The sequence below is a fragment of the Miniopterus schreibersii genome (genome assembly GCF_964146895.1).
Source record: "Miniopterus schreibersii genome assembly, chromosome: 21".
Taxonomy (NCBI): domain Eukaryota; kingdom Metazoa; phylum Chordata; class Mammalia; order Chiroptera; family Miniopteridae; genus Miniopterus; species Miniopterus schreibersii.
In genome coordinates, this window is record NC_138123.1 from 9164827 (window position 1) to 9185163 (window position 20337).

The window sequence follows — 20337 nt, forward strand, 5'->3', positions numbered from 1 at the left end:
ACTGGTTACCATCTCTATTTTATTTGTTCACTAACACTCCCAGAGAGCGTGAAGGCTTAATTACACATTTCACTGCTGTAGTCCTGGTAGCCCAGTGCCTGTCTTCAAGAAGGGGCTCAAAAGATATCCGCTGAATGAATTGGGTGACAAACTACAGCACTTAGGGACATGCCTTTGGTTCAGCCTCAAGGTGTAAGCCCTATACTGAGCACCCCAACTTTGTAATGGCCTCTCATAGATCTGTTACCCACAGGTAATTGGTTAATTCCTTTTTGCTAGTGAGGATTAATCTGTCCCATCTTCCACTCTGTGTCCTTGGTAGTCTCTAGGATTCCAAAAGGAGGGGAATTTCAAGTTTCTTAAAGGTCCCTCAGCAATTTAGAAGACGTGATTTATACTCTTACTGGTCTCTGTAGAGTAGGACTATCATCACAGCATTAAAAGCAAAAGAGGCAAAAACGAGTAAAATTGTCATTATGTGTACTTTTAAGTGGTGATATATCAAATGACAGATTTCACCCGTTCATAAAAAGAACAAACAGTAAGGTGATGCTTCTTTGAATATTTACAAAAATTGTTTTTTCTTTCAAGTGTTGTCTAAGAAGGCCCAGTGTAATGGAGGAGCCCTGGGGTGGGACAGAGGGTCTCAGCTCCCTGGGCTGTAAGACGGGCAGACTGAAGATCTCCAGGCTTCCTCAAGCTCAAAAAATCTGCAGAGCTCTTGGAGATAAAGCCATGGAGCTTCCTATATTTCATGTTTATTGTTACGACTGATTTAATCCACCAAGAATGATTATAAATCATTATTTAGACATATAAACTTTAGTTTTTCATAGTTTAGTTTTTTTCCAGTTAAATGGAAATTGTTTCCATATCACTAATACTGAAAAATAGAGCTAGTATCTAAGAACTCATAAACTTAAAGGACCATCATAACCATGCAGTCTCATTCACTAAGGGACTAACGACCCAGCTTGTGAACAGGTCAGCCTCCCGTAGCTCTCTTCCCATTTTTGAACAGGGGCAAGCTCAAATCCCAGTTTGTGACTTGTTTACAAGCTCCAGGATATCATAACTGAAGGCTAAGGCGAGTGTCTGACACTATGCGGAGGTTCCTATTTTGGGTGCTACACTGTCTGCCTTCCTTAACTTGAACTGAGAATTACCAGTATTGTACGGAGTCCGTTCATTTCCATTAAAATCATTTCCTAAGTGTTAATATTTCATCTTTATATATGACTGTATGGTAAAATATATGATTCTTAAAAGCTATTAAAAAACCCTTAAAATGTATACAATCAGTAAAATCACTCTAGCCTATGGGAGAGAGTTTACATGTGCATTTCCCCAAATTTCAAATTAAGATTGACCTCCTTAGTCAGAGGTAGTGGAACACTGGCAAATGCTCGGGGTTTAAGATGTTCCCCTTTATCACAAATCTCAACTCTGGCACCGCATCTAAAACCTCAACAACATCACGCGCCTTAGTAGAGAGAAAAATGAACCTTCGAAGACACCAAAAAGCCCCCAGATTTCTAGAGGGAGCCTGTTTGTCTTTCTACAGAATCCCAGCCCTGCACAGGGTGTGCGCCCTCGGCAGGTCTGGGTCAAGCGCACCCGGCGGGGGCGGGGGCGGGAGCGGGAGCGGGGTCACAGCGCGAGGCCGGGGGGCTCGTCCCAGGGCGGGGCGCTGGGACTTCACCCCGGGGCGCGGGGCGCGGACTGCAGAGCCGTCCTGGGGGAGGCCCGCCTTTCCGGGTGCAGAAAGCCCGGAGAGGCCATCTGAGGGGGGCTCCTCCGGCTCTTAGTGCAGGCCCGGCTGCGGGACAGGGCCCGGCCGGCGGGGTGGGGCGCGCTCGCGAGGCCAGCCCGCGCCCCCCGGCCCGCGCCCCCCGGCCCGCAGCCCGGCCGCGCCCGAGACGAGAGGCTCTGCCTCGCCCGCCCCCATTTAAAGTCCAATTCGCAGGCAGGACTTGGGAAGTTAAACCCAATATTAACCGCCAGGAAACGCCCTGCGTGTAATAACTGCCGAGTCGTGTTGTACAAATCAGAACAAAATTTCAATCAGGAATTTTAAACAAATAGCTGGACGGGGCGAATCTAAGATGGAAGGCCGGGGATTCGAGCTGACATGGACAAGCTGAGGACCGAAAGCATGTGGATCGAAGCGGCCTCCGGGCTGGAGAGACAAAGAGCAAAACGCGGGGGGCCGCCGAGGAACCAGGGGGGCCGCCAGACGGAGCAGCCGCTCCGTTTCAGCGCAGGGGGCTCGCCTGCCCCCCGCCGGCTCAGCCCGCCCCGCAGCGCCCCGCGCCGCCCGCCCGCGCGCCCGACCGGGCCCGGGGTGGGGGCGGGGAGGGAAGCACGGCCATGGGCGGGGCCGAGCGCCCGCGCGCGCGGCTCCCTCCAGCGCGGAGCTCCCGTCAGCTCGGGGGGCGGGGCGACTATATTACGTGCGCGGCGCCGCCCCTGCGAGAGGACGTTGCGTGCTCGCTCGCGCCAGGCGAGTCTCCGCGTCTCCCTCACGAACTCGGTGAAAGGAATTGGCGCCGTTCGACACCAGGCGGGTCCGCTCTGCAGCAGGAACCCACGTCCAGCCGCAGCCGCAGCCGCCGCCCGGGCCGAAAAGCAGTCGCAGCAGCCGCCACCAGTGGCCGAGTGAGCGGAGCCGAGTTTGAGCCAGCGCCTAGCGGTGAATCGGGGCCCTCACCATGAGTTCCTCGCCTGTGAATGTAAAAAAGCTGAAGGTTTCGGAGCTGAAAGAGGAGCTCAAGAAGCGGCGCCTTTCCGATAAGGGCCTCAAGGCCGACCTCATGGAGCGACTCCAGGCCGCGCTGGACAACGAGGAGGCCGGGGGCCGCCCCTCCATGGAGCCCGGGAACGGCAGCCTAGACCTGGGCGGGGATTCCGCCGGGCGCTCGGGAGCAGGCCTCGAACAGGAGGCCGCGACTGGCGGCGACGAGGAGGAGGAGGAGGAGGAAGAGGAGGAAGGGATCGCCGCCCTGGATGGCGACCAGATGGAGCTAGGGGAGGAGAACGGGGCCGCGGGGGCGGCCGACTCGGGCCCGATGGAGGAGGAGGAGGCCGCCTCGGAGGACGAGAACGGCGACGACCAGGGTTTCCAGGAAGGGGAGGATGAGCTCGGAGACGAGGAGGAAGGCGCGGGCGACGAGAACGGGCACGGGGAGCAGCAGGCTCAACCGCCGACGACGCAGCAGCAACAGCCCCAACAGCAGCGCGGGGCCGCCAAGGAGGCCGCGGGGAAGAGCAGCGGCCCCACCTCGCTGTTCGCGGTGACGGTGGCGCCGCCCGGGGCCAGCCAGGGCCAGCAGCAGTCGGGAGGTAAGAGGTGGAAGGCGGCGGTCGCCCCGGGGCACCGGCGGCGGGTGAGTGCTGCGTTGTAACGTTGCGCGCGGCGGGAGGCCGCGCGGGCTGAACCGAGCCCTAGGCCTGCCGGAGCCCCGCGGGGGGAGGGAGCCCCGGGCGGGGGCCGCTACGCGGGTGGCGGTGGAGGAGGGGCGCGGGGAATCCCGGATTAGCCGAGAGGCCTCGGGATCGTTGTGTGTGTGTGTGTGTGTGAGTGACGGTGGTGGCAGCGCCTCCATTATGTGGCTCGAGAGCCAGGGGGAGCTGCAGCTGCCGCTGGAGGGGAGGAGCCGCGGTGGGGGGGGTGCCCCGTCGGCCCGCGGTGGCGCCGCGGCGTGCGCGCGGTGCGGGCACATGTCTCGGGGGGAGGGGAGAGAGGCCCGAGGGCCCCGGCGGGCGCGCTTCGGCGGCTCTGGGCCGCGGTATTGTGCGAGTAGCTTAGGGGCTCGGTGTGACGTCACTTCCGGCGGGAGGGGCCGGGCGGGGAGAGCGGGGCGGAAAATGAGTACAATGCGGCCTCCGGAGCGCGGGCCCCGGTGGGGGAGGGGAGCGGGGCGGAGGGCCGGCGCGCGGGCTGGGCGCGTCCCCTCCCCCTTCCTGAACTCTTTTTGGGATACACGTGGGCTCGGCCTGTGCGGCGCTGCTCGTTAGGGTTCTCGAATCTTCGAATACGCTGGCGATATTTGTAATGTCTTTAGACTGCGTCACTAACTCCAGTCCAATTTCAAGCTGATTGTTTTCTGACTTAGCATTTGATTCGCCGATTAAAACCCATTACAAAAAGGAACAGGGAAATGTGGAGCTTTTTTGAGCCTCAAAACAAAAGGGCTGTTTCTGTTGTGTTGTGGCTTGGCCTCTTAAATAGGGGTGTTGTGTGTTGTAGGAGACGGCAAAACAGAGCAGAAAGGCGGAGATAAAAAGAGAGGTGTTAAACGACCTCGGGAAGATCATGGCCGTGGATATTTTGAGTACATCGAAGAGAACAAGTATAGCAGGTAGAGGATGCTTACCGAGTTTTCCTCGTCGCCCACTCTACCCTCTGGGGGGACGCAGCCTCAGGAGACGATGTTGTCTTTCAGGGCCAAATCTCCTCAGCCACCTGTTGAAGAAGAAGATGAGCACTTCGATGACACAGTGGTTTGTCTTGACACTTGTAAGTGAAGCTGCTTCTTCCCCTTGCTCCCCCGATTATCAAATGTGGTGGTTTTGGTTTCAGAATGTTAGAAAACTTATGTAGTACATTGAGCTTAAATGCAGAAAACTTAGAGGGAAAGCGGAAACAGTTTTTTAAAGGCAGGAAGATCATGGCTTATTCAGATTCCAATAACAAATATTTATTTAGTATAGCATCAGTTGTACTGTATTGATAATTTTACAGGCTCTAGCAATTTGGTAATATTTTTTACGACTTGAAAGTTCTTTGTAGGAATGTAAAATCAATGCCAACTTTGGACTAGCTACCTAATGGAAATTTGTAAGGCTACCTATGACTTGTCCTTATAGGCTTCTTCGATAAAGTAATTTCATCTTTTTGTGGAATTATATTAAGTGAGCTATTTGGGTTAGTTAAGTATTTATTAATGACTTTTCCCATTAGCACACAAGTTTATTCCCTATTCTAAAAGATTGTAATATTACTTTCTCAATAACTGCTCTTTTGTTCTCAATTCCAGTTCAGTAGCTGCTGCTTTAACATAAGTTGATTTCTTCCAAAGACCTGGGGCAGCAGCAGTGGGCTATCACTGGGCCACTAGCTTTCTTCACCAGCGAATGGTATCAATGGCAGCGCTGTAAATACTGCTACTTACCCAGTTGGGTTGCAATTGAATATGAGGAAGTATTGCAAACCTCTAAATGGGCCGTGGCTGTCAGAGTTGTAGTTTTTATTTACAAAAAGATTTGTTGGTTCAGTATTTGATCAGAATCCACAGTTCTTTCAGTGATAGAACAAAGGGTAGAAATAGTTGCTTGAAAAATGAGAGGTAAGGTGTCAACCTGCCCTGTCCTGTTGAGCCTGGGGAGCTGAAGCTTAGGTTCTCTTGTTGTGGAATACAATTGTTTCTCTTCAGGTATGTAAGAGTGTTGATGTAAAACTCTTGATTTCTTGTTGAGTACCCTTTACCAGGTAGTTGAGATAGTGGAGTTTTTTAAAGGAAAAAACTACATGGAAAAGAAGTCAGTTGACTTGAAAGTTTTGTAAATTCAGTCTCTTGAATATAAACTATAAGTATTGGCAAGATACTGAAGCAATGATTCCAGAAGGTAACACTACTATTAGAAAGTAGACTTTTAGCTGGTCACCTAGGAATATCAATTTTGTTAAATGCAATACTGGGTTCAATCAAACATAATTTATTGAATTGAAAATTCTATCAGTCATGGTCAGGAATTTTAAGAGCAAAGCTAATGTAAGGGGAATTCCAAACTGTAGATTTAACTTTTATCATCAATAAACACTTCTTAAGTAACAGCTTTCTAACTTTAGCTCTCCCTCAAAAGTGCATGCTAATGAGCCACTGACCCAAAGGTAGCTAGGTTAAAGACATTTTGGATTTGGGTAATCCTGGAAGTGGGTAATCCCCCATTGAAGAAAGGAGACCTAAAGTGCTGTAATAGTAACAGCATTAGACAACCAGCTTTGTGTTTTGTAGATTGAGGCTGCCTTCTTCACAAGTTAGGATCTAGAGTCCCTGGTGTTTTAAAATTAGAAAGTACAGGATCAGCAGCTCATACTCCTATTAAAAAATACTTGGTCATGGCCTCCCTTCAGTTTTATTGTGGCACTGGTAAATTCTACCTGGTTCTGGCATGCTTCACTTTGATTTCCTGCTATCCTCTACTGCTTGCCTCTAAATCAAGGTAAAGAGCAGAGCAGGTATGTATTAATGTCACACTGTCTTGATTACTTTATATACTTAAAGTACACGTTAAGCCTTGGTGTTTCTTAATTTTATAGGTAGTTGACACATTAGTACGTAATTTGGCAAGAGTGACTTGGTGGGAGTGGGGCTTAAAACTGAAAATTTAAAATAGCATGTAAAGTGTTCCATGTAGCATTTAGAAATACATGCAGAAATTTAATAACCAAGTTTTGTCTACATAGCTGATATATTTACATTTGATGTCAAAAGAAATAATACGGTATTTGGTTAATTACAGATAATTGTGATCTACATTTTAAAATTTCGAGAGATCGCCTCAGTGCTTCTTCCCTTACTATGGAGAGTTTTGCTTTTCTTTGGGCTGGAGGAAGGGCTTCTTATGGCGTGTCAAAAGGCAAAGTCTGTTTTGAAATGAAGGTGAATACAATTTTACGGTTTGTTTTTTAAGAACCTTTGTGAGTTTCCATATGCCTGGCACTATTAGGTGTTAGTGGAACTTTATTTTTGGAAGTTTCTATGGATTAGAAGAAGGGCTTAGAAACCTTTTTTGAAATAGTTAAACATGTTTGTGATGCCAGAATTTGTGATATACAGCCAGCTGCTTTTTTATTAAAAATGTCCTTTTTTAATCAGTCACTTGAAAAGACCCACCAAGGGTTTAAAAGTAGTTAATTTCTTGGTTTTGTTCCAGAGGGGAAAAAAAGTTAAATATGGTTTTGGGTAGAGTATTGAGAATGTAAGTTTTAAAATGTACTGTTCTTTTAAATGTGAATAACCTTTTCAAGTTATAAGCCCTTGTATCAATTTTTTAAGTTCTTGAGTGGGTGTCATTGTGTTAGTAGCCAGGAAAGAGTTAGTTAGCCCATGGTACAAATGGAATAAGCCAGGGTTCAAGGGTTTGTCTTTTGGCCTACAGTTTAATTGCTTATAATTTGATTTTTCAGGTTACAGAGAAGATCCCAGTAAGGCATTTATATACAAAAGATATTGACATACACGAAGTTCGGATTGGCTGGTCTCTAACCACAAGTGGAATGTTACTTGGTAAAGTTTCTATTTGAGTACTATGTGCTCATGAGTGTTTTTAGGGTCTGATTTCAGTAGTTAGAGTAGAAGGCATTCCAAACATTTTGCTTGTTTTTGTCCAATTCTGTTAATGTTTTAAATGAGATGAATAAACATTAGCATGTAGTAAGTAGGCACATGCTCAATTTTAGTTTTGTTCTCTTATGGTTAAGATAGAATGTTACTCATTTTATGCAATTTATCAAACTAGCTATATAACCCACCTAGCTCTCATTAATTGTATATCTAGTTATAAAGTCAGTGTATGTGAAAGAATATTTGGTATTTTAACCCTTACATCACGAATATTCTGGGTCGTTGGACTGTTCTGAAAAGTCAGCTTCATGGTAGTTAATTATTTCCTTAGGTGAGGAAGAATTTTCTTACGGCTATTCTCTGAAAGGGATAAAAACATGCAGCTGTGAGACTGAAGATTATGGAGAGAAGTTTGATGAAAATGATGTGATCACATGTTTTGCTGTAAGTCATAGCTAAATTTTTATGTATGAATGTCAAGTTATTCACTAGGAAAGCTGTCTGTATCAACATTAACTACTAAGTGATTTTGACTAAAAACTACTTACATCAAGTTGACCTGAAAATCTAGTCTTACCTTCTAAGGCAATACTGTTTCTGCTTCTGGATATAGGTGTTTTATTGTTTATAACCATTAGAAAGCTCTTAATACTAAACCTAAAGAGGGTTTCCACAAGATAAGCTTCACTCCTCATTTGAATTTTGACATTTTTTAGAAGTCTTACAGGAAGCAGATTAAAACTGTTACTCCCCTCTCCCCTCCATTAACAGAACTTTGAGAGTGATGAAGTAGAACTCTCCTATGCAAAGAATGGACAAGATCTTGGTGTTGCCTTCAAAATCAGTAAGGAAATTCTTGCTGAACGGCCACTCTTTCCGCATGTTCTCTGCCACAACTGTGCTGTTGAATTTAATTTTGGTCAGAAGGAAAAGCCATATTTTCCAATACCTGAAGACTATACTTTGATCCAGAATGTCCCCTTGGAGGACCGAGTTAGAGGTCCAAAGGGGCCTGAAGAGAAGAAAGATTGTGAAGTAAGTGATTTTTTTTTTAAAGCATCTGAGCACTGCTTTTGTTTGGGCAAAAATGACATTTAAAAGAGCTAGATGATTGGTCTCTTTCATTTACTTTGTGCCATTCCTGTTGCTCTCAGTAATTTTTCTCTAAGTAGCTATCTATGTGAAGTGTTAAATTTTCCACAACCACAAATTACCTTGTTATAGTGCTATGAAAATTCAGGTATCTAAAGTGGGTTTTTGTGCATTAAAATCTTTTAAAAAAATTATTAGGTGGCTTCTGATTAGACAGTGAAATAATATTTCTTTCCATTGTAGGTGGTTATGATGATCGGCTTGCCAGGAGCTGGAAAAACTACCTGGGTTACTAAACATGCAGCAGAAAATCCTGGTAAATACAACATTCTTGGAACAAATACCATAATGGATAAAATGATGGTAAGTAGAATGTTTAGGGCATGTGCTCAGCATTTTTAGAAAGACAGAAGGTACCTAATCCTTTTGCCTGTTGTCCTTAACCTATTTTGATAGTATTTGGGAAATAGGAGTTTGGGCTGCGTGAAATTAGTTACTTAAGTGTGGGCTCTATCTGTAAGGTAAACTGCTTTCCAAATTCTAGGCTTCTAAAGAATTTTTTGAATTACCATCCAGCAGCCACAGAAATAGGATAGCATAAGGAGGTCTTGGTTTAGTCATGATAAGGGACCCTTTTCTTGTAGCAATAATGGGAAAAGGCAGTATATTTAAATTTTAAAATGTTGCGTATTTCCATAGGGAGAGATTTAAGCTGATATTAAGATTAACCAGTTCAAAGAAAATTTCTGATTTAAAAACAGGTGGCAGGTTTTAAGAAGCAAATGGCAGATACTGGAAAACTGAACACACTGCTGCAGAGGGCTCCTCAGTGTCTGGGAAAGTTTATTGAGATTGCTGCCCGTAAGAAGCGGAATTTCATTCTGGATCAGGTAAGCTGTAGTTTTGAAGCTGAAAAAAGTAACTGAAAATTGGGTTTGATGTAGAATTAATAAGCTTTTATTTTTTTAAAGACAAATGTGTCTGCTGCTGCCCAGAGGAGAAAAATGTGCCTGTTTGCAGGCTTCCAGCGAAAGGCCGTTGTCGTCTGCCCGAAGGACGAAGACTACAAGCAGAGGACACAGAAGAAGGCCGAGGTGGAGGGCAAGGACCTGCCGGAGCACGCGGTCCTCAAGATGAAAGGCAAGGCGCACTGGGTTAATTGGGAACTAAACCCTCTGCCAGGGATACTGTCAGGAGTTCCAGGAGCTCTTTGTAAATGAGTATGTTTGGCTTATTTCTCCTTTTAGGAAAGTGTGTTGGTAAACCAGGAATAGATAGATCCTGTGTTGTGTGTGTTGAATAACTTAGAGCCATTCAGGAACTGGAGATTTAAGGGTTGTGACTGTGTTAATCTGACTTTGTTACTTGTAGGGAACTTCACACTGCCAGAGGTAGCTGAGTGCTTTGATGAGATAACCTATGTCGAGCTTCAGAAAGAGGAGGCCCAAAAGCTTTTGAAGCAATACAAGGAAGAGAGCAAAAAGGCTCTTCACCCAGAGAAGAAGCAGAAGAGCAATAAGAATAAGAGCGGCAAGAACCAGTTTAACAGAGGCGGTGGCCACAGAGGACGTGGCGGGTTCAATATGCGTGGTGGAAATTTCAGAGGAGGAGGCAAGTTAATTTTGAGTATTCTCTTTATTTGGTTCAAGATTGAAGCAAGTAAATTAATTTGGGTCTACATGTTAACTGAATTTAACAGGAAACTTGATCCTCAGATTGATCGTAGCTCCTCTAGAGTTTTAATTGTGATTTGGTAGTATACACACTTAGGTTATGTCAGTGGTTAAATTAAACATCACTTTCATCTTTAAATATTTATTTTTCCCCTAAAATAAAGGAACCGTAAGTCATGTGTAAAGGAGATGTGAACTAAAATATCTCTTGTTTTTAGCTCCTGGGAATCGTGGTGGATATAATCGGAGGGGCAACATGCCACAGAGAGGTGGCGGCGGAGGCGGAAGTGGTGGAATTGGCTATCCGTACCCTCGTGGCCCTGTTTTTAGCAGCCGAGGTGGTTATTCAAACAGAGGGGGGAACTACAACAGAGGTGGAATGCCCAACAGAGGGAACTACAACCAGGTAACGATTTGTGATCCGGGCAGGCACTGATCCCTCATTATCTGTATAAAATTAGTCTGAAGAGAGTAAGCTAACGTTGTACAGCCTGTGTAAGATTTGCAGGGAGCACAGGGACTCATTAGCATAGCAATTAGTGATGGCAGTAAAGTGAGTCCACTTAATTAAATTTGATTTTCAGGTACACTAACCAGCAACTATTCATTTCTGTTCTGTGTCCCTCATCCCTGCCATGTACAAACTTAAGAAGTTGTGCTCTGAGTTCTTAAAGACTTTTTTTTCTTTTTTTTTTTTTGCATTTTAGAACTTCAGAGGACGAGGAAACAATCGTGGCTATAAAAACCAATCTCAGGGCTACAACCAGTGGCAGCAGGGTGTAAGTAATCTCTTATGTGCTTCTGTACATTACGTTGTATTTTGAGTTCATAAGAATCATTCTTCAAAAAGACCTTATCCAGGGATTGAAGTGTTTGTAAGTGTTACAGGGCAAGGTGTGAATTGTGTTGCAGTCGTAGCCATAATCTTATCTTTTGAAGGTAAAATAGGTTGGTGTTTGCTGTAATTTAATATTTTTTAATTAAATAATATTATTTAATACATATGGTTCTTTTTACTACTAGCTTTAATTGTATAAACTAACCAAGTCCTGATGTGTTTCCTTTTGTAATGTGTTTATTGATAATAATGGAATATTAATACTAACTGAATGTGGTTTGATAGAAATCAGAGGTATGGCAGGTATAAATTTGTTTCCAGCAATTACTCTGAATTAGATTCATTGTCATTTCCTAAAGCAGTTTGAGTGGCTTATTGATGTTTTTTCTTTAAAAACAAATTTTCTCTTACAGCAATTCTGGGGTCAGAAGCCATGGAGTCAGCATTATCACCAAGGATATTATTGAATACCCAAATAAAACGAACTGATACATATTTCTCCAAAACCTTCACAAGAAGTCGACTGTTTTCTTTAGTAGGCTAACTTTTTAAACATTCCACAAGAGGAAGTGCCTGCGGGTTCCTTTTTTAGAAGCTTTGTGGGTTGATTTTTTTTTCTTTTCTTTTTTGTACATTTTTAATTGCAGTTTTAAAGTGAATCGTAAGAGAACCTCAGCATTGTGCACGATAAGAGAATGTGTCAGTATTTCAGGGTTCTACATTTTATCTGTAAAATGTGACTTTTTTTTTATCACAACAAAAGTAAAATGTTGCTTTGTACCTGGTGTCTTTTATTAAGAATTTACTCCCCCCATTTCTCACGGAGATAACAGTCGGGAGTCATTGTCACAATATAATAGAAATGTTAGCAACCAGATTCATGTAAGGACTCAGTGGTCCTCATGAATTGCCTAAGACTCTGTACTGCTCATATTACACTCCATCCTCTCTGTAGTTTGCTGAGTAGTGGAGGGGGTATGCTAAATAGTAGTTTCTGACAATAACTGGGAAGGCTTTTTCTTTTTAAATAACATTGGAATTGGCATAATTGAATGAAGATAAAACTTGGAACCAAGATAAGAGAAGATGGAGTGTATGTAGAAGGGCTGTTAAAAATGTAAAACTTGGTTGTATTATTTGTGGAGGCTCAAACTTGTGAAGGTTAAATACCATAATTTTTCCATTTGTTCTGCATTTTGATTCTGAAAAGAAAGCTGGCTTTGCCCATTTCTTATTAAAAAAACTTGTTGTAAATCCAGTTGTCTAATGGGATCTATATGAAGTTAGCTATGTCTGTATGCCCTTCTCCCACAAAATACTGTATAACTAGTGTGCTTGTAGTAGTTAACTCCACCATCTTTGTAAGCTAATGCAATTGTGAGTCACCCATTTATATCTTAATTTTTAATCATGTCAGTTCTTGAATGGGTATCTCCTTAGCCTGCTGATTTCTTTTTCTTTCTAAAGAAAGTGGGTGGAGAAATTAATTTAGACGTTTGTTTGCAATAAAAAGAATTCATTTTACTCTTGTTTTGGGATTCTCGCCATCATGGTTCAAAATCCCTTTTTTAAAACTCCCAAGAGGAGAAAACTTAAGTGTGTGATTTCTGGACAGCTTATTCTTTACTCTGTACTTGGAACATTTAGGTTTTAAAAACTTAAATGTATACTGACTATTGATCTTAATTATGAAGTAAAGTTGAATCCTTCCCTTCCCCTCCCCCGCAGATGACTTAACATTTAACGAGGGGAAAAGGTAATGGCTGGGAGAAGTTAACACTGTTTATCATCTTTACAAAATGCTAATGGCTGTCCACAACTGATATTTTATGTACATATATAATACATGAAACTCTGGGAACAGATGCTTTTAGAAGCCATCATGCAAGCCAGTCATTGATTTCACTGCTACACAACACTGCTAACTTGACTGTAGCTATGTGATAACATTAGATCCCCTAACTGTAATTTTATTGGGTTTGCACAGAACACTTAATCTAAAGGACCCTCACTAATGTGAAGTGAGGAATCAGGAGTCAAACTGTAGAACTAAAACGTCAGTCTAGTGTTTTGTTGGTGTTTAGGTTGCTTCTGTTAGGTTTAGGTTTGTCTATTTGATTGCTTTAGGTTTTTGTTTTAGCTACTTCCAATCAGATTTTAACTTAAGACTACTAGGAATTTTTTTGCTGCAAGCTGAGCTGGAGTTGAGTTCTAGATGTTGGTGTAGGAAGTTTCAGTTGAGAAATTTGTGGAACAAGGCTAATTACCATAAGAATACTTAATAGTACAAGGTAGTATCTCAAGGGCTTTTGTCTTTCTGGCAATTAGCTTACTGCTGGCAGTCACTAGTATGAGCTCCTTTGCAAGAGACATTATTAGCAGGATTGCATAGACTTACTTTAAACCCAAGGGGGAAAATTCAAACTTTGTTGCTAATCAGTGTTTAGGTACTCTAAATGTTTAGGTGCCTTTAAAAAAAAATCTTGAATATACCTTCTAGTTTAAAATTGTTTACTAAGGATCCCGTATTCTAATAATTGCAGTGGAAGAATAAGGACCAAATGACAGACACTATTTGAGAGACTTAAGGAATCGCAAGGTCAGAATTAATAGTAATATCTGTGGTTACATGAAAAGAAGTAATCTTAGAAAGTATATAAGAAATGCAGAACAGGGAGGATACCAGATAGCAAGCGAAATGGAGAAAAAAAAAGTTTGGCAAAGTAAGGTCTGTGAATGAGAAACTTGGTTTATTCACACCTCCCCTTGCCTACCTCTCCTTTGGCAAGCAAAATAAAAATGGATATAGTGCTGAACAAACGTCCCAACTATACCTAGAGAAAACTCAGCTGTGAGATTGCTACTGGTTAAGGGATGCTTTTCAACTAGGAAGTTTGCGGATGCCAAGTCAAGAGTTGGATCAGATTGGTCAGCTACAATAGTATTAAAACAGCTAACAACATAAACAGGTTTAAAAGGAAAGGAAAAAATGCTGCAAAATAGAGTAACTGACATAACTTACAAAGTTCTCTTTGTTGCTGGTGGGTTGCATCTTCTTACCTGGATCTAGCCTTTGATGGAGGACTCTGACCTAGAAGGCTGGACCGGCTTCTGGCCTTAATACCCAGACAGCGAGGTGAAACCTTAAAATGAAACACAAGTCAAATCAATTTGACATCAAAATGACAAAAAAGCCATATTAAGTCCACAAAATAATCTGCCTAGGGTAGATCCTGTCTGAAAATGAGAAATATCAAACTAGATATCCTAAGCACTAGCAACAAGGTAGTAAATCTTAAAGACATTTTTCTTTGAAAAAGTACCTGGAAGTTTTCCAGGGGAGGTAACTGTTTTTCACCTACTTGGGGAGTTTACATTCATGGACAATCTGTTCTGTATTGGATATTTGCTTGTGAAAATTGACTTTTTTTTTTTTATAGACGATGTAAATTGGCTTTTAATACTAGGATCATTTTTATAATAGGTCTCATTGCACAAATGAAAATGAAGTATTTTCATAGTTTTAGACAGTAGTACAGACATCTCTGACACAGAAAAATCTGTCAGTTTTATAAGAGTATTTGATGTTTGTAAAAAAGGCATAAACTTCCATCATTTATAGTCCAAGTCATAGTTTCTGGTGTTAGTTTGGACATAAATGCACATTTTTAAAAGTTTCCATAATTTCCTTTTTACATGTAACTATAAAATGTCTTTTTTTAAAAATGGATGGAACTTGTAGCAGACAATAATCCTCTACCGCCCAACCTTCCTGAAGTCATCGAAATACTCTCTTGAAATTATGAACATGATACTCTCTCTAAAGCCATTTTTTCCCTAAAATTCTTGAAATCATTTGAGTCTAACTTTGTCACTTAAGTTTTAACATTTTAGTAGTAGATACTAAAAGCAAGAGTAGATTATGGCTTGGCAATCCAGTAAGTTTTAGGGGCTCTTAGTGCTTTGAGTAAGAATCTATCAATTGCCTTAGATCTCTAAACAGCAATTTGCATTTATTATGTAAACCACAGTATCTTCATTAACTGCTTAAACAATCTAAAAATAGTTAAGCTATTAATACCCTTCTGATAAGGAGAAGAGCTTTTTCTCTGGATAATTTTTAGAACTAAATTTTCTTGGCCCTGCCATTTCCTCCACTTCCACACCAAAACACACAGGTGGTAGGTTTGGCATTTGTGTTTTCGTTTACATTAATTCCCAGGTTTGTTTTTTTACCTAGTAGTGTTTCCACAGGCACATGAAAAGCTTTAGTTAAGTGGGAATGGATAACAAAGATGATTACGCATATCCTATCCAATAGACTAAAAATACAGGTGATTGAATAAGCTTAATTTGCCCAAGGAATTTAATTTAGTCTATAAAGAGATGACACGTTGGAAATAGGAAAATCATACTCATGTTAACCTATAATTAAAGAATGTAACATCTTTTGTGATTAGGTTGGGAAAATGCTGTCCATGAGGAAAGCTGAATAAGTACAATTTTTTGGCATTATGTAGATAATCGGTGGTTTTAGTTGTGATTGTAGATCCAGTATTAGGGGAACAAATGGTGCAGATAACTGATAGGCCAGAACACTCGTAATCACTGCTTGGTTTAGGTTGGACAAGGAACTTAACCATGTGTTTAATCTGTAATTATCTAATTATTATCTAGGGATACTATAATTTTTTTTCCTCCCTTTTCATGCCAGGAGTCAACATTAACTTGCAGCTTGACAGGGAACGGGTTTTGCTTTTAAAACAAATCTGGATCTGTGGGTATTGGAAACTATACTATAGTCAAATGGTGAGGTAATAGCAGTCTAGACAAATAGAGAAACGCGCAGAAAGGTTCAGGTCACAGTGCTGTACCTGTGGCACAGCAGTTACTCATGAGCATGCCCAGCTCCAGTGTCAGCATGCTGGAGGAATGCAGGGATTGAAGGCTAGCGAGGCTAACAAAGCATCTAACAGATACACAACTATTTGTGGCGTGTTCTTCCTACTGTTCCTTTAACAGTCCGTGAAGTTACCGGAAGTAAAATTAGTTTTGTCCAGTAAATCTATGCTTGCCAAGCACTTGAGAAGCATTGCCACAAATTACTACCAGCCAAATAAAATTTAAAGAAAAACCAAGGCCATCAAGAACAGTGAGATGGCGGGTACAGACATCTCACTTGAGTGACGAAAGCTGTAAAGTGTTAAGGAATAATACACAGAAGAGAGAAAACCAATACTTCAGAACGATCAGGGCTTATTTTAATAGCATCTTAGGCTAAATTTCTAAGGTAGCTATTAAGGTATCAGTTAAGGGAGATATGGGGGTCATGGTCAAGTACAATATAAAAGGTTCCAACTTCACTATTTTTTTTTTTTTGAAAAGTAATAAAGCAAAAAAATGTGCTGATTTAAATTTCATCTCCTTTTCCTTAGTCTGTCCATGTGAATGTGCTGTGTGGAAGAGTAAAGGGCCCAACTAAATGTGTTCCAGTGATTCCAATAGGTATTCCAAATTAATTGCTGCTTGTACATTTAACACTTGTTACATTGAGCTTCCAGGATCACCTTAATTAAAATTCCCCTTATTTAAAGTAGATGGGGGAAAGGGAGAAATTTGGTAGCCAGATGGGTAGGTTCCGTAACAGGAAAACGTGTTTTCCTGGTGATTTCTCCTTCACATACCTGAAGTGGAGAGTTGGTGGCAATTGGCGGTCCTCTTGCATAGGTTTAAGGTAGTATATGCAGATAGAGCCCAGCCTTTTTAAGATTAGAGCCTCATTCTAATTCATTCTGTTTCTCTCTGCAAGACATTTGTTACAGTGCCCTCCCTACTGGTAGAATTTAAGTTTAGTATTCTAATGCAAAAGAAAAAAAGTCTATAATATCTATGTTCTTAGTTTCCCCAAAACTTTCTGCCTCTATAGTAAGTGCATAAATAGAAAAGTGTGGAAAGACATTGAGATCCTTTTGGACAATGAAGTGATATTCTAGGAAGTAAAATGAAGTTATAAGAAGGCTCCTTGTGAGATTTGCCAGTCCAGAGTATGTAATGTCTCACTGCCCTGACTTTTAAAACTTGATAAGGAGCTCAGCGGAAATTTACTTTTCCTGCTGCTGCATGCTCCATAATACCGTATTTTGGTGAATTGAGAGGACCTGAGTGCTACACTGATTTGAAATGTAGCTCAGGGTTTGCTCAATGAAGTAAGAGTTCTATTCACTCAACCAAAAACAATCTAATGGCTTCTGAAGAACCCACAACACAGTCGCAGAGTAAAAAAAAAAGTCATAATTACTACCGTTCATCTGAGAAAACGAAATTATAAAAACATTTGTTTCCAAAATGAGCTTTGGATTGAAACAGTGAAAACACTTCATTTCCCATGACTCTTCCTCGTGGAAAAACCATTTTCATGGAAATTCATCCTTTAGGAAACCAGCCCATGCAGATCATTTACTTTGACTCTCCCCCCAACCCCCAAAGGCAGAACTTAATGGAAACGGGTATCGTCTGTTAAATGGATCTACACTTTTAAAGTGAACAGTTCTTGCTCCTACTGCCACTGATAGCTTTCTCAAGATAGAAATACTTGGGGAGAAAGTCATCCTGATTCTAGAAAATGAAGAGGAAGGCAAATGCAGTGGTTCAAAGACTGTTACAACACATTAACCTATAGTGCTCATGTTACAAACTTTTACATGTAGTGCTCATGTAATACTTTGAAAAATGCCTTCGTAAGTTTTTCATCCCTAAAGCTTCCCTTTTAAGAGGAACTTAATGCACAAAAGTGTGTAAGAGAACAGTATTTGGGTGGTAGAGGATATTGATATATTACACCGACCTGATTTGATGACCACCGGACCATATTTCAAGATGCTTCCAAAAATACTTTATTCTAGAGGACCGTTAAAAGTCAATTATAGCAATCGTTTTAATTTTTCTACTTTCCTCACTAAGGTTTTCTGCTTACCCAAAGCAGTGTTTTATATATATATATATATTAACATGACTTCTAAAGGGGTGCCTTGACCCCCATCTGCAACAGATTTTTATCTAGGAATAGGAGGAGTCAAACCCTATTTGATCCCTAGCTCTGTGCTGCAAAGTGCATAAACAGGAGTCCTGAATTTATTATGTAGACCTCCTCGCATTATATAATGGAAGCAAAGGGAAACCAGCGATGGAGTAGAGGTACGTAGACTGAAGAGGTGCTTGCAAATCAAATAATGTACTAGGCATAATCAAAATTTCTTGGTGCCCAACTTGGTGAATATCAATCACAAGTCCAGAGAAAAGCTTAAGTTAATTTTAATTCCCTGAGGTCCTTTTACTGAGCTATAAAAGCTAGTTGTTGAGGAAAAGCAAAGGGGAGGGGCAAGGGACGGGGGAAACGCATAAAGCACTAGAAAGCTGAAGTAGATATGCTAGATGTGCCACAAGAAGTTTTTAAAACTAATGACCACAATTCTATTTTAATCAGCTATTTAGCTGGTACCTACGCTATATCACCTAGTGTGAAATTTTGGAATAACGGAACAGTGACGGAAGCTGTGCAGCTGGAGGCTCCAGGTGGGTCTGCAGGTAGGTTACTTTTTCAGATTAAAGTTTGAAGTGTGTGTTTGGATGTGAAGGGAACCTGGTTTCTGTCCATTTGCTAGTGAACATTTAGTAATTCACTTTAACAAACATGTTGACTCTTAAGATAAAAATTGATAGGGTTCTTGACAGCAAGTCAATGGCCAATGAAAGTGCCTCCTCCTGTAACAGAGAGGAAGTGGGAGAAAGGTATTTGAAGTGAAATGAAAAGGTTTGAGCAGGAGTATGAATTCAGGTCATGGTGGCCTAAGGTGCACTGAAGAGAGAATTGATTGGGACTTGAATTTGGATGGCAGAGTGGAAATGGTTTGGAAAGGCTAGAAGTGGAAGTGTGAAGACCTACATGGAGGCCTTTCAAACGTGTCCAGGAGCAGTGTGATAAAGGACCTGGAGCGTGTTAAACATGGTCTTAATTCATTTCATACATTTTATAACATCTTTCTCGTTAAAAAACTACGAAGTATCGATGATCATGTAAACTTACGAAGTCATATTTAAAAAGTAGTCTAAATAAGTATGTTACACTTCCTGTTTTTATTCAGGTCTCCAATTTATGAAATTCTGCTGTGAAAATGAAAACTAACCTTGTTACTGGTGAAGATCTTGGAAATTTTTTTACCAGCTGAGAGAGACTTCTCTCTCACCCCGGGTAAGATGTAATAGTATGCTAGAGCTAGAAGGGGCTTTAGTTACTGAATACAATTTATGTATTTATAAACTGAAACTACGAACATAACATATATTACTATATTTCTTAAATATCAGATTTTAGTAGTACTCATCACTTTTCCCCCCAGCTCCTGCAGCCTTCCTCTTCTGCCTCTTAACATAAGTGTCACATCATGGAATTTTTTAAACATAATATTTGGTCATGGTCATTTGAATAACATAGACTGCATTCAGCATTGATTTGTATCAGAGTGGACAGGAGTTCTTGCCAACTGCATTTCCCTTTCTAATAACCTTCCCTAATCAATGCCCAAGACCTTCCTTTGGTGGCTGCCAGATGATTAGGATCAATAAAAATCTGTTAGGACAGGTGCTTGACAGTGTCATTGACTAGTCTAGTAGGTATGGCATTTGGTAAACTACATAGTCTATGCACCCTGACCCTCAGGGGGACAGCCACAAGGAGGTGGGCATGGGAGGAGAAATGCTCTCGCTTGAGCTGAACTGGAACAAGCCCTACTTAACCCTTTGTGAGGGGCTACAGAACACCATTTCCTTGTTCTTTCTTTTTTAAACTCATCATAAAAGTCTAGTAATAGGACCAGCAATCATGCCATAATCCGGTCCTCTTTCATATTTATCGTTGCTTAACCAGGAAGACCTCTAGCTTGTATTTTAACAAGATTTTTTTAAAAAGTAATGTTATTTATTAAAAAAATAAATATTATCATTGCTTTGGAAAGGGAGAGTTTTTCCTGAATGAATAAATGCTGTGGACTTGGTTGGATATTGGGTGCTTTTTTTTTAAAAGTTATGGCAGCGGACTGAATTATAAATGTCTTATTTTTGTCAGTGTAATACTATGTAATCTGGCAGTTTGAAAATATTTTTTACATACTATGTGCATATTTAAATTTTACTGGGAAAAAAAACAAAAAAAACCCCTGCATACTTCCAAAAAAATATTTAGAGTAATTAAAAACAAACTTTAACTGTTGTAAGAAGTGGATACATTTAAAAAATAATTTGCAGTGATACAATCCATTATTAGGTTTAAGTCTTATACTAGCATTGGCTTAAAGAAATCAGGAAGTATTTCCTCATTTTTAATGATACA

The 20337-nt window shown here is 41.3% G+C and overlaps 1 protein-coding gene and 1 long non-coding RNA gene across 2 annotated transcripts; both read left to right on the plus strand.

Moving 5' to 3' along the window:
• Positions 1-2473: 2473 nt before the first annotated feature.
• HNRNPU (heterogeneous nuclear ribonucleoprotein U) lies at positions 2474-12476 on the plus strand. Its single transcript, XM_081123776.1, has 14 exons — positions 2474-3342; positions 4250-4361; positions 4446-4519; positions 6526-6665; positions 7193-7292; positions 7681-7793; positions 8121-8384; positions 8685-8804; positions 9203-9331; positions 9413-9581; positions 9813-10052; positions 10333-10520; positions 10822-10893; positions 11366-12476. Exons 1-14 carry the CDS (start codon positions 2712-2714, stop codon positions 11417-11419), a joined length of 2406 nt encoding a protein of 801 aa, XP_080979902.1. The 5' UTR covers positions 2474-2711; the 3' UTR covers positions 11420-12476.
• Positions 12477-13759: 1283 nt separating this feature from the next.
• On the plus strand, positions 13760-20123 carry LOC308550218. Its single transcript, XR_013997858.1, has 3 exons — positions 13760-16457; positions 18436-18536; positions 19094-20123. It is a non-coding gene; the product is annotated as an uncharacterized lncRNA (long non-coding RNA).
• Positions 20124-20337: the final 214 nt, after the last annotated feature.

Excerpts from the sequence above, each read along its gene's own strand:
- HNRNPU (XM_081123776.1), top strand. The coding sequence starts at position 2,712 with ATGAGTTCCTCGCCTGTGAATGTAAAAAAGCTGAAGGTTTCGGAGCTG. Across the intron at positions 3,343-4,249 it reads GGGCCAGCAGCAGTCGGGAG|GAGACGGCAAAACAGAGCAG; the intron begins GTAAGAGGTGGA and ends TGTGTGTTGTAG. Across the intron at positions 10,053-10,332 it reads TGGAAATTTCAGAGGAGGAG|CTCCTGGGAATCGTGGTGGA; the intron begins GCAAGTTAATTT and ends TCTTGTTTTTAG.